Source organism: Oncorhynchus clarkii, chromosome 17, assembly GCF_045791955.1.
Source record: "Oncorhynchus clarkii lewisi isolate Uvic-CL-2024 chromosome 17, UVic_Ocla_1.0, whole genome shotgun sequence".
In the NCBI taxonomy this organism is placed as follows: Eukaryota; Metazoa; Chordata; class Actinopteri; order Salmoniformes; family Salmonidae; genus Oncorhynchus; species Oncorhynchus clarkii.
The window spans coordinates 42,839,301-42,852,282 of NC_092163.1; the positions used below are offsets into that span (position 1 = coordinate 42,839,301).

General features: G+C 41.8%; 1 protein-coding gene across 2 annotated transcripts in view; it reads left to right on the forward strand.

Annotated features, from left to right (window-relative positions):
- LOC139370879 (calcium-dependent secretion activator 1-like) overlaps positions 1-12,982 on the forward strand; it is a 149,508-nt gene that overhangs the window by 61,209 nt on the left and 75,317 nt on the right. For both annotated transcript variants that reach the window (XM_071110733.1, XM_071110734.1), the window contains exon 3: positions 1,474-1,806. In XM_071110733.1, the coding sequence (XP_070966834.1) occupies positions 1,474-1,806 (333 nt within the window). The remainder of the gene's footprint in view (positions 1-1,473; positions 1,807-12,982) is intronic.

The window sequence follows — 12,982 nt, forward strand, 5'->3', positions numbered from 1 at the left end:
TAGCAAGTGCGTTTCCATCCAATGGCCATCAACATTACTCCCCAATATTTGAAACGTTATACACTGTATGCTGCTCTCTCTGCCATTATGTCTATAGTTATATTACTCCAGTATATCACTGTAGAGCACGGAGAAGAAATCTAACACTGCATCAGTATTCCACCATTATATTACTCCAGTATATCACTGTAGAGCACGGAGAAGAAATCTAACACTGCATCAGTATTCCACCATTATATTACTCCAGTATATCACTGTAGAGCACGGAGAAGAAATCTAACACTGCATCAGTATTCCACCATTATATTACTCCAGTATATCACTGTAGAGCACGGAGAAGAAATCTAACACTGCATCAGTATTCCACCATTATTGTGGTGTGGTACTGCAGTCAGGCACTTATTTATTTTTTTGTCATCTTGCATGGATGGCTACCTTCCATTGGTTCATATTCCATTGCAGCCTGAGTAAGAGTGGTTGCAATCATGTCTTCAATCCGCCCAGCTAGCTAGCGTCCAGACAACGGACACACAGACACACACGGGATGACCCTAACTTTTGTACTTCTGTACATTGGATCCACAGTGATGAAGAAACGGCTGTGTGTGATGTATGGTATTGTTTGGTTTGGTGTGTGGTCTTAAATGTTATGGTGAACAGACATCTCACATCACCCCAACAGTCATAACAACTCACGTGTGTCTATTGTACAAGACATCCGGTGATGATGAGTATAAAATATTAATGCATTAGAAACATAGTGTAGACTAAGACTAAAAGGGTGACTCATCATCGTCTGAGTCGTTATATAAAGTCAATTCCTCTTCAACCTATATGGTCATAATAGAGTCTACTCGATACAATGGACCTGCTGAATAAAACACACAAAAAGCCATTCGCTGTTTACTGTCGGTAATACTGTATGATCCGTTTTAGCGGTTAGCCTCTTACAGCTGCAGTGTAAATGTTTCACGTTCACATGTTTTAACAACTACATGCTCTGCTGGTTGCACTCTTGCTCCAGGTGAAGACATGCCACCGTTGGCGCTTTGAGATTCTTTGTACTGAAAAGCGCTACGTAAATGAAATGCACTATTATCTGTAGCTGCAGCAGCAGTCTGACCCCGTCAATCTGTACTTGTTTACCTGCCAGTCATTGACGTCACGTTGCTCTCCCTCTCTGTCTGTTGTAATAGATTTTCAGATTCTCTATTTGTATTTATTGCACCTAGGTTTGATTATGTTATGTAATCCACATTTATATGAGCCAAATGTATCCGCTCGCCCTTTTATGACACTAATAACGGTTAAGTCAACCAAAATATTTGTCTTATTTACCTACGTTATTGCGCTGAGCACATCCTAATAAATATCATATCTTTTTGGGATCTGAGCCTCCTTTTGAAGTGGCATTCATGTTTTCAACAGTGTGCGGTTATCGATCCTTTCCAACATCTTTCTCTGTGACCACAGGTGTTCCTGAAAAGCGACCGCGTTGCCAAGATGGTGCAGAGCGGGGGCTTCTCAGCCAATGACTGCAGGGAGGTGTTCAAGAGGCACATCGAGAAGCGTGTCCGCAGTCTGCCTGAGATCGACGGCCTGAGTAAGGAGACGGTGCTCAGCTCCTGGATGGCCAAGTTCGACACCATCTACCGCGGGGACGAGGACCCACGCAAGGCTCAGCAACGCATGACGGCTAGTGCAGCCTCTGAGCTCATCCTCAGCAAGGACCAGCTCTACGAGATGTTCCAGAACATTCTGGGTATCAAGAAGTTTGAGCACCAGCTGCTCTACAACGCCTGCCAGGTAAGAGCAGGCGTTAGTAGAGGGAGGGTGTGTTTGTACGCATCACTGTGAAGTATGGTTGCGTCCGAAATGGCACCCTATTCCCTGCACTGCTTTTGGACAGGGCCCATCGGCTGCTATTTCTGACACATCTATGTGTGTGTACATCACTGCTGAAAAATGACTGTTAGATCTTTCCCAGTGGGCAAAACTGACTGGTTGCAATGACGTCATCGTGATGTTGCAGACATTTTTGCCTGCTGGGTGAGGTGTTGTCCTCATGAGCAAAGCCTCACCTAGTAAAAAGAACAAACAAAAAACAACGCAAGGCCAAGAACAGTGCAGCACTTGCTACTGTTGTATAGGCTATACCTGCAGCTGTACAGATTTTGCTACTGTAGCTGTCTGTTTTCTTTTACCTTGACTAGAGGGCCTGTTTGCATTCAAAAACAAGCTCTTCCTATTCTTTATTTTGGCTGAAACAGCCTTTTTCTTTTTAAACATTTTTATTTCACCTTTATTTAACCAGTTGAGAACACGTTCTCATTTACAACTGCGACCTGGCCAAGATAAAGCGAAAGCAGTTCATCAGGTGAATTAATATAAAATAACATGCACCTGGCACTTATGTTCAAGAGGGAGATAGCACAAAGCCAAGGCAGGGGTATATTCATTACGTCTTGCAATGGTAAAGGTTTACATTTTAAGAACCGAACGGAAGCAAACGGAACTGTGAGGGACCTACCTGAATTTGTCCAGTAGAAGCTCATGTTTTCGTAGCAAAACATTTTCCATTTTGAGTGAACAGTTTCTGTTGCAAAACATTTTGACAGACTAAACGTTTTGCAACAGAATCAGTGTAATGAATACACCCCTGGTAAATCACAGGCCTATCTGTCTTATAGCCTAGCGCTTCAATCTCCACCCTATTAAGAGTGGCATGTTGAGATTGCTAGAGGATAATGGTGGACACCAGGGTGCCCGTGTCAGAAAATAACTCTCCCTCCCCGAAGCACTACTTCACTTTTACAACAGACTATGGGAATGCTGAGACTAAGAGAGCAGATAGCAGCACTAATATATTCTTCTTCCAGGAGCTTAATTAAAGTCTGATCACAGGAAGCATTCAGAGCCAGAGTTAAGATACATTTACATTTCCTCATAATTTAATACATTAGCAACCACACAAGTGAAGAATCTCTTTCTCTCCCATTTAGATTTAATGCACGTTGTCCTCGGAAACCAATGAATTGTTGAAACAACTTAATTTCTGTCTGAGCGAAGAAGTTCTTACTCTTTTCTTTGTCATTAATGTTGTATAAAATTTGAAAGGTTGCAAACCCAATGGCGTATCCTCAGGTGCAATTAAACAAACGGTGCCTACTTTTAATATTTAAACACAAACTGACGTGTTTTTCCTTCAACTGAAGTTTTATGGCAGATTGTGAATGCAGACTGGGTTACAATGTGAAGTTAAAGATTGATCGTAAATCCCGATCCATGCTCCATCTCTCTCTGTCTCGCTCTCTCTCTCTCTGAACCTTCATTTGTTGGAGGTTTGTCTCGCGCTGAGATAAAGCACATCCCCTCTGAATCTTCCCATAGCCTTTCCACAAATTCACTGTGCTTTAGATTCTTCCCTGCTCATCCTTTGAAGATGGCTAACCTAGTTTTCCTGTGCTGCCTGGTGGCAAAGCGGAGCAGAGTAGAGCCGCTAGTGGAGGGTCAGGTCATGAATGAGGACATTGTGCGGTGGTGGTGTGGTGTGCAATCCCTCTAAACATGCTCTAAGCCCTGCAGAGCTGCAGACAAAGAAAACGCAGCTATATTTTCAATGTCATCGCTTTCTGTATGTTCTTGTGGCCCTTTAGATTTTTTGGGGGGCCATGGAAATGGTAGGCTGTGCTGCAGTGTTAGTAGGTAAACACAACTTGTTATTTTATTTAGGTCAGGGCCGCTTGCTTGTAGCAAAGAGCTAACCTGTTCAGATTGATTTACGATTTGTCTGGAACAAACACACATGCCTGAAATATACTTACACACACACACACACACACACACACACACACACACACACACACACATGGACACACACACGGACACACGGACACACACACACACGGACACATACAGATTGATACACATACACACAAACACACACATGCACAGATGACTGTTGCACACATTAACACACCAGCGCAGAGCAATCAGAGTCAGGGCCATTAAAGCGTACTAAATCTCTATTCCATTGACCATCTTGGCATAGCAGTCAATACATCACTGCTCACAAGCAGTAGAATGGCTGACGCCTTTTTACCACAGTGTTCAATATGACAGGAGCAAAAATTCAACCTCTCATGCCTGATTTTCTGTAGCTGCATAGAGAACAACAAGGTCTCACCAGATTTAATAGCCTGCGGTTCGGTTGTTTGTCTAATGTCTGTTGAGCAGTAAATAAATGTATTTGAAGGATCTTTGATGATTTATGATTCTTTATGATGGATGCTTTTCTGTTAAAGGGGAAATCCAGGATTGAAATAAAACAACAAAGGCTGTATGTCATTAATTTAATAGTCCAAAAATAATGTGCCAATCACAGATTGCCCCGTTTAAAGACCTCATTTTATTGGCTGCTCTTCTCCCTTGAACATTTTCTTTCAACCATTTTGATGATGCTGATGGAAAGTATTCTGACTGACTGTGCCTCATATGGAAAATGATATTATGACAGTGACAGTAAGCCAGCCTTTCCTCAACTGCATCCCAAATGGCACCCTATTCCCTATACAGTATTAGTGCACTAATTTTGATCGGGACCGATATGGCTCTCTCGGGTCAAAAGTTTCAAGATTCAAAGTGTTTTGGTCACATGCACAGGATACAGCAGGTGTAAAACAGTACAATGTCATGTTACTTACAAGCTCGTTCCCTACAATGCAGTATACAGTATCAATGTGGGAGTAGGGTTGGGCGGTATCCCGTCGTATTTTGAAATACCCTCGGCATGATTTTCCAATACCGTCAGTACTGTTAAAATTTTGTGAATGTGGATATTTGTATTTTTTAAATAAATACTTGCAGTCAACTTATGCACAAGGTAATAGACAAAGCAGATCGCGTTCATCATTTTGCCTGTTAGATCATTTTTCATTATGAAGTTAACCGGTACTAGTTTCCCAAAACAGCAAACCATTTCTGACATGCAAAACATTTTGGGACTTTATCAACAGTGGACTAATGAAAAAAATTGAAAATATTGTTTTTGAGTAGAACCGGAGTAGAACACTTGAAAAAGAAAAGGAGAGCCGCACACTCTAGGAGCTCAGCTGCAATAATGTAATAACCTAATAACCAATGTTTCGACAGACAAGCTCTCCTTTTCTTTTTAAAGTGGCTAATCAAGGTTCTTGGTAACAGCAGCAGAGAAAATCCCCTTCTGGATTAAGATCCCGGCTGACTAACATTTGTTTTGAAATACTTGCATAACTTTGAGCTGCGTTAATCTTTTATTTTTTATTTATTTATTTATTTATTTTTTTTTTTAAAAATTTTACCCCTTTTTCTCCCCAATTTCGTGGTATCCAATTGTGGTAGTAGCTACTATCTTGTCTCATCGCTACAACTCTCGTACGGGCTCGGGAGAGACGAAGGTTGAAAGTCATGCGTCCTCCGATACACAACCCAACCAAGCCGCACTGCTTCTTAACACAGCACGCATCCAACCCGGAAGCCAGCCGCACCAATGTGCCGGAGGAAACACCGTGCACCTGGCCACCTTGGTTAGCGCACACTGCGCCCAGCCCGCCACAGGAGTCACTGGTGCGCGATGAGACAAGGACACCCCTACCGACCAAGCCCTGCCTAACCCGGGCGACGCTAGGCCAATTGTGCGTCGCCCCATGGACCTCCCAGGCGCGGCCGGTTACGACAGAGCCTGGGCGCGAACCCAGGGACTCTGATGGCACAGCTGGCGCTGCAGTACAGCGCCCTTAACCACTGCGCCACCCGGGAGGCCCGCGTTATCTTTTTTTTACAACCAAATCTCTATTTTTGATGTACATGGAATGTTATAGAATGGTCAAGACATGTTTTTGAGAAACCCAAACACCAAATCACTTCCTCATTCTCATTGTGTGGTATGGGTGCATGAATAAAGGCTCCAAAAACACCCAAAATACGTCTTTCTAGAAACGAGAAAAGTTCTCAGTATAGTGATGCAGGTCTTAAGTTGCTTTGCACATGGAATTGCGTCATTCTGAATATTATACGCAACGTTATATTCCATTTTGTTGCAACTTGAGCGATACCTCTCCGTCCAATCTACAGGTACCTGAACACTTGAACTGGACTGACCACCTGCTTTGATTCTTGGCACCTTAGCACACATGCACTCACATATGCACACACCCATACACACACTCACATATACATTCATGCTACACACACATCACAACTGCTGCTACCAGACTCTTATTATACAGTGCATTCGGAAAGTATTCAGACACTTTCCCTTTTGCACATTTTGTTACGTTACAGGCTTATTATAAAATGGATTACATTTACATTTTTCCTCAATCTACACACAATACCCCATAATGACAAAGCAAAAACAGGTTTTTAGAAATGTGTGCAAATGTATTAAAAATAACAAACTGAAAAAACGTATTTACATAAGTATTCAGACCCTTTGCTATGAGACTCGAAATTGAGCTGAGGTGTATCTTGTTTCCATTGATCATCCTTGAGATGTTTCTATAACTTGATTGGAGTCCACCTGAGGTAAATTCAATTGATTGGACATGATTTGGAAAGGCTTATACCTGTCTATATAAGGTCCCACAGTTGACAGTGCATGTCAGAGCAAACACCAAGCCATTGAGGATGAAGGAAGTACAGATCTGGTGAAGGGTACCAAAACATTTCTGCAGAATTGGAGGTCCCCAAGAACACAGTGGCCTCCATCATTCTTAAATAGAAGCAGTTTGGAACCATCAAGACTCTTCCTCGAGATGGCCGCCTAGCCAAACGGAGCAATTGGAGGAGAAGGGCCTTGGTCAGGGAGGTGACCAAGAACCCAATGGCCACTCTGAAAACAAATAATAATAATAATAATAATAATTTTATAATAAGGCTGTAATGTAGCAAAATGTGGAAAAATTCAAGGGACTGTGTACTTTCCAAATACACTGTATGTCTTATGTGGCTAGTGATGACGCTATGGACATAGTACTCGGTGTGCTCTCCCTGTAGCGGCAGGATCGGACGGCGGCTTAAGGGAAAACGAAAGGAGCCCGTGTGTCTTTTTTCCTTAATAATAATGTGCTGCTTCAAGTGTGAAGTAAATTTCAAGCTTTTGCTCACCTGATATAGAATAATTAATGGTAAGCTGCAGACCCTTTTAACTGTATGGGGCCATAAACAAACAAGAAACCGCTCACCCAGAGGCAGCATTTCTGGTGGGCGAAGACTTTAACACGAGGAGACTTAAAACCGTCCAACCTCACTTCTACCAGCACGTCTCCTGTGCCACTAGGGGCTCTAAAACTCTAGACTACTTTTATGCTACCTACAGAAATGCATACAAGACCCTAACTCGTCCTCCCTTCAGCAAATCTGACCATGAATCCATTCTCCTGCTGCCTGTTTACAAACAAAAGCTCAAACAGGAAGTACCAGTGATGCGCTCAATACGGAAGTGGACGGACGAAGCAGACACGAGGCTACATGAATCCCAAAACATATCCTAGTACAGACTATGATATGTTTCAGGTTTCATCCGATAACATTGAGGAGTTTACCACAACAGTCCCAGGCTTTATCAATTAGTGCATAGACAACCTCCCCAAAATGACTATAAGAATGGATCCCGAACAAAAACCAAGGATTACAGGCAACATCGGCGCTGGGCTAAAGGCTAGAGCTACCGCGACGCAGAACTCCCAAACGAGCTAAATGCCTTTTCTGCTCGCTTCAAGGAATATAACACTGTGCCTTTTGTGAAAGCCCCTGCTTTTCCAGATTACTGTGTGATCTCACTCTCCATGGCCAATGTGAACAAAATGTTTAAAACAGGTTAACAATCCCAAGACCACCGGGCCAGACGGAACACCAGGGCACATTTTCAAAGCATGTGCAGACCAGCTGGCAGGTGTCTTCGCAGACATTTTCAATCTCTCCTTGTCCCAGTCCTTAATCCCAACATGTTACATGCTGACCACCATTATCCCTGTTTTCAATAGCTCCAAGGTAACTTTGGAATGACAATTGCACTGCCCTTGACCTCAAAACGCGGTGGTGCAGACAGCCCAGTACATCACTGAGGTCGAGATCCCTGCCATCCAAGACCTCTATACCAGGCTGTATCCAGCCACCCAAGCCACAGACCTTTCACTCTGCTACCGTCCAGCAAACGTTACTGGAGCATCAGCTTTCGGACCAACAGACTTCCAGACACTTTCTACCCCCAAGCTGGTTGATCAGCTGCATCAGGTTAGTTACAAGTAGGGTTGGAGCGAAAACCTACAGGAGGGTAGCTGTCCAGGAACAGGGTTGGACAACCACTTGATCTGACTAAATGGCTCTCTCAGAGGCGTGTGACAGTCCTTAGTGTGTGTGTGCGTTAGTTTAGCCACTACAAGCAACGATCAAGCTACTCTATCAAACGCATCCATCCAGATCAAACACAAATCATTTAGCCTTTCTGATGGTGATGGAGTGAATGGCATATTTTCTCCCTAGAAAGGTGGCCTCGTGGGGGCGTGAGACATTGAAGAGGCGTTCTGAATGAGTTTGTGCCAGTAGATGACTCAAACACCACCTGGAGTTTATTTAATGAAAGCACAATCAGACGTAATTGGCAGAAATTGTCGGGCTTCAGCAAACGCAGTCAGAGACAGAGAATGTAAATGTGCTTTTGCCTGTATTGTGCTCACGCATAGCAATGAGATGAGATGGCCTTGCAGATCTCTTTCACATGTTAACTAACATTTACCATTTTAGGTACTTGAATGATCGTTTGCCTTGCTGAAGAGGTTGCCACAGGAGGTGATAATCACACGTCATCACAAATGTGATGATAATCACACCTCAGAGTTCAGTCTCTCAGCTCCTCTCAAAAGGCTGCTTGGGTGCTGCTGAACGGTTACGGACACTATGGATGGAGGTGCAAACATTAATATTATTCACATAATCACATCTCATATGGATCAGATAGCACACAGGCTGTGTCCCGAAATGGCACCCTATCCCCTATATAGTGCACTACTTTTGAACAGTATTGTTTTTGTAACAAACAATAGTATACACTCAGCAACTAATGTATTTGTACTTACAAAGTACATAAAGATAGCCTAACTCAAACACATTTGACAGAAATGTATTTTTTGAAGATTCTGGGTCTCACATTGAGAGTGGGAGGAATAGCATTAGTATTATTTGTCTATTTTAGACTCTACTGTTACATAAGAGAATTTGCCATTGAATGGTTTTTGTTTTGTTCTCCCGTCGATGCGTAGGGTTCATGTCAACAATAGCCTGGGTTTCCAATTGAGATTTGAGTGGGGAAAATCATATCCATAAGACATGATTTATTTATTAGCCCCAACAGTACAGTTGTATAACAGAATGTTTGATGTTATCTATAGCATGATCATAATGCTGAAATGTTGCTCTCCCAATCAATTTACAGTACAGTGCCCACTCCCTAGTTCATACCTGCTATTGTCAGGAGGAGGGACCTTAACAACCATTGGGGTTCACATTGACAATAGTTTACATTATGTGCAGCTCTCATCAGCCACTGTTGCTGTGTGAATCACATGAAGGATAGACTGGCAGTCTTTACAGTCTCTGTTCTCTCGGAGGCGTAGGAGGTACCTTCAACAGCGCTGGAGTTTGTGTGGGTGAGAGAGACGGCAGGTAGCCTAGTCGTTAAGACCGTTGGGTTCAAATCCCTGAGTCGACTAGGTGAAAAATCGGTTAATGTGCCCTTGAGAAAAACACTTAACCCTAATTTCTCCTGTAAGTCGCTCTGGGTATGAGTGTCTACTAAAATAATTATAATGTAGAATTCCTGGGCTAGCTACAGTCACTTGTGTGTGCTAGCTACAGGAAGGGAATATAATTTCAACAGGAGCAAGGCTATTGTAAGATTTCACATTTCTTGTGAAAGGAGTTCGGTTCAACATGAACAGTTTTATTCATACTCAGATAAGCAGATAAGGAAACACATATACAATAGTTGAGAGTAGAGGACGTTTATGGTGCACTTAATGCCTCTAATATAAATAGGCAAGCACTTGAAACTTCGAACCTCAGTACTGCATCTAGAGATTTGGTCTCAGGTCAGTGCTATGACACCAATTAACAGGGTAAAAAAAAAATGGTTCCGTTAGTGGCGTGTGAAGCTCAGACAGTGATACAATGATGCAGTGTAACAACGTCGCTGACTGGTTGAAAAAAAACTTCCTTTTTCTCACGCTCTCCTCGCTCAGCTGCTCTGCTGTGTGATCATGAATATTTACCCGCACGGATGAACTCTAAAATTATTCTCCCAATCTCAAGTGGCAGTTTATTCAATTACCTGGATCGCACACACGGGGCGATGTCAAAGCGGAGGTAAGGGAAAGCAGACAACATCAAACTGAACCTCTCTAACTCTAAAGCGGCTAATCACAAACCCACAGCCAACAGACAGAACATATACACACACAGGCACATGAATGCACACACACACACCAAATTAGCCAGTGTTACCTAGTTTTAATTTTCCAGTGTAACATTTCTAGTGTTGATTCAGGAGTTAAAGTAACTCAGTGGCATAAAAGCACCCCAGTGTGGGTGTTAATAACCAGTGTTGAACCAAAACCATCACCATCATTATTATATTCCCAGCATATTCTATTACATGTACATTTTTTAAATGTTTGTTTTAATATCCATTTTTGCATGTACATTGCAGTTGCGGCCCGCCCATTATGGCGTTAGGGATGGCGCCCCACTTGTGATTGGTAAAAAATATACAGTACCAGTCAAAAGTTTGGACACACCTACTCATTCAAGAGTTGACATTAAAACTATGAAATAACACATATGGAATCATGTAGTAACCAAAAAAGTGTTATTTTTGTATTTGCGATTCTTCGATGTAGCCACCCTTTGCCTTGATGACAGCTTTGCACACTCTTGACAATGTAGAAAAGAGTAAAAAGAAAAGAAAAACCCTGGAATGAGTAGGTGTCCAAACTTTAGACTGGTACTGTATATCTTTTTTTTTATGTTTTAAATGCTCATAAAAATGTGGTAAATGTGTAACTTTTCCTGTTTCAAATATATATTGTTGAAAACAAGCTATTCAGTTATTTAAGACAACACGCCTGAATAAATAATTAACTTACTTATTATTCATTAAATGGTCAAATAGGAAATAGGAAATCATAATCTTATTCATGAATTAATGATAGCACACTATATTTGGACGATCATGTTAAAAAATGAATGTTTGTTTATATGTAAAGTACAGGTGAAAAGTTTGGACACACCTACTCATTCAGGGGTTTTTCTTTATGTTTTTCTATTTGCTACATTGTAGAACAATACTGATGACATCAACACTATGAAATATAACATATGGAATGATTAAGTAAGCAAAACAAAGTGTTCAGATTCTTCAAAGTAGCCACCCTTTGCCTTTATGACAGCTTTACACACTCTTGGCATTCTGTCAACCAGCTTCATGAGAAATGCTTTTCCAATAGTCTTGAAGGAGTTCCCACATATGCTGAGCACTGTTGGCTGCTTTTCCTTCACTCTGCAGTCCAACCCATCCCAAACCATCTCAATTGGGTTGAGGTAGGGTGATTATGGAGGCCAGGTCATGTGATTCAGCACTCCATCACATCCCTTACACAGCCCAGAGATGTATTTTGGGTCATTGTCCTACTTTACGCAAACCAGATGGGATGGCGTATCGCTGCAGAATGCTGTGATAACCAGAATGGCTAAGTGTGCCTTGAATTCTAAATAAATCAGACAGTGTCACCAGCAAAGCACCATCACACCTCCTCCTCCATGCTTCACGTTGGGAACCACACATGCGGAGATCATCCGTTCACCTACTCTGCGTCTCACAAAGACAGGGCAATTGGAACCAGAATTCTCAAATCTAGATTCATCAGACCAAAAGACAGGGAGTTTGGAACCAAAAATCTCAAATTTGGACTCATCAGACCAAAGGACAGATTTCCAACAGTCTAATGTCCATTGCTCGTGTTTCTTGGCCCAAACAAGTCTCTTCTTTTTATTGGTGTCCTTTAGTAGTGATTTCCTTGCAGCATTTCGACCGTGAAGGTCTGATTCACGCAGTATCCTCAGAGACAGTTGATGTTGAGATGTGTCTGTTACTCTAATTAATGTATCCTGCAGCAGTAACTCTGGGTCCTCATGAGATTCAGTGTTATCATAGCGCTTGATGGTTTTTGTGACTGCACTTCAAGAAACGTTCAAAGTTCTTGAAATTTTCCTGGGTTGACTGACCTTCAGTCATTTCTCTTTGCTTATTTGAGCTGTTCTTGCCATAATATAGACTTTTACCAAATAGGATGTCTTCTGTTTACCAGCCCTACCTTGTCACTACACAACTGGCTCAAACACATTAAGAAGGAAAGAAATTCTACAAATTAACTTTTAACAAGGCACACCTGTTAATTAAAATGGATTCCAGGTGACTACCCCATGAAGCTGGTTGAGAAAACACCAAGAGTGTGCAAAGCAGTCATCAAGGCAAAGGGTGGCTACTTTGAAGAATCTCAAATATAAAAATAAATCTGATTTGTTTAACACTTCTTTGGTTACATGCTTCCATATGTGTTATTTTATAGTTGATGTCTTCACTATTATTCTACAATGTAGAAAATATTAAAAAGAAAGAAAAAAACCTTGAATGATTAGGTGTGTCCAAACTTTTGACTGGTACTGTAGGTGTAGTAACCATATGTATTATCATATGTAGCCTATAACAACATTGGAAAAGATTTGTTTCATTTGTTTTTTTTGTATTCAGTTAGCACAGTATGGGATTCATTAATTGAAAATCGCAATATCTGGCCCAAAATAGTGAAATTCGATATTTCGTCCAAATCATGCAGCTCTAGAGTGTGTGCGCATGTCCATTTGTGTGTATGCGTTCGTGTATGTCTTT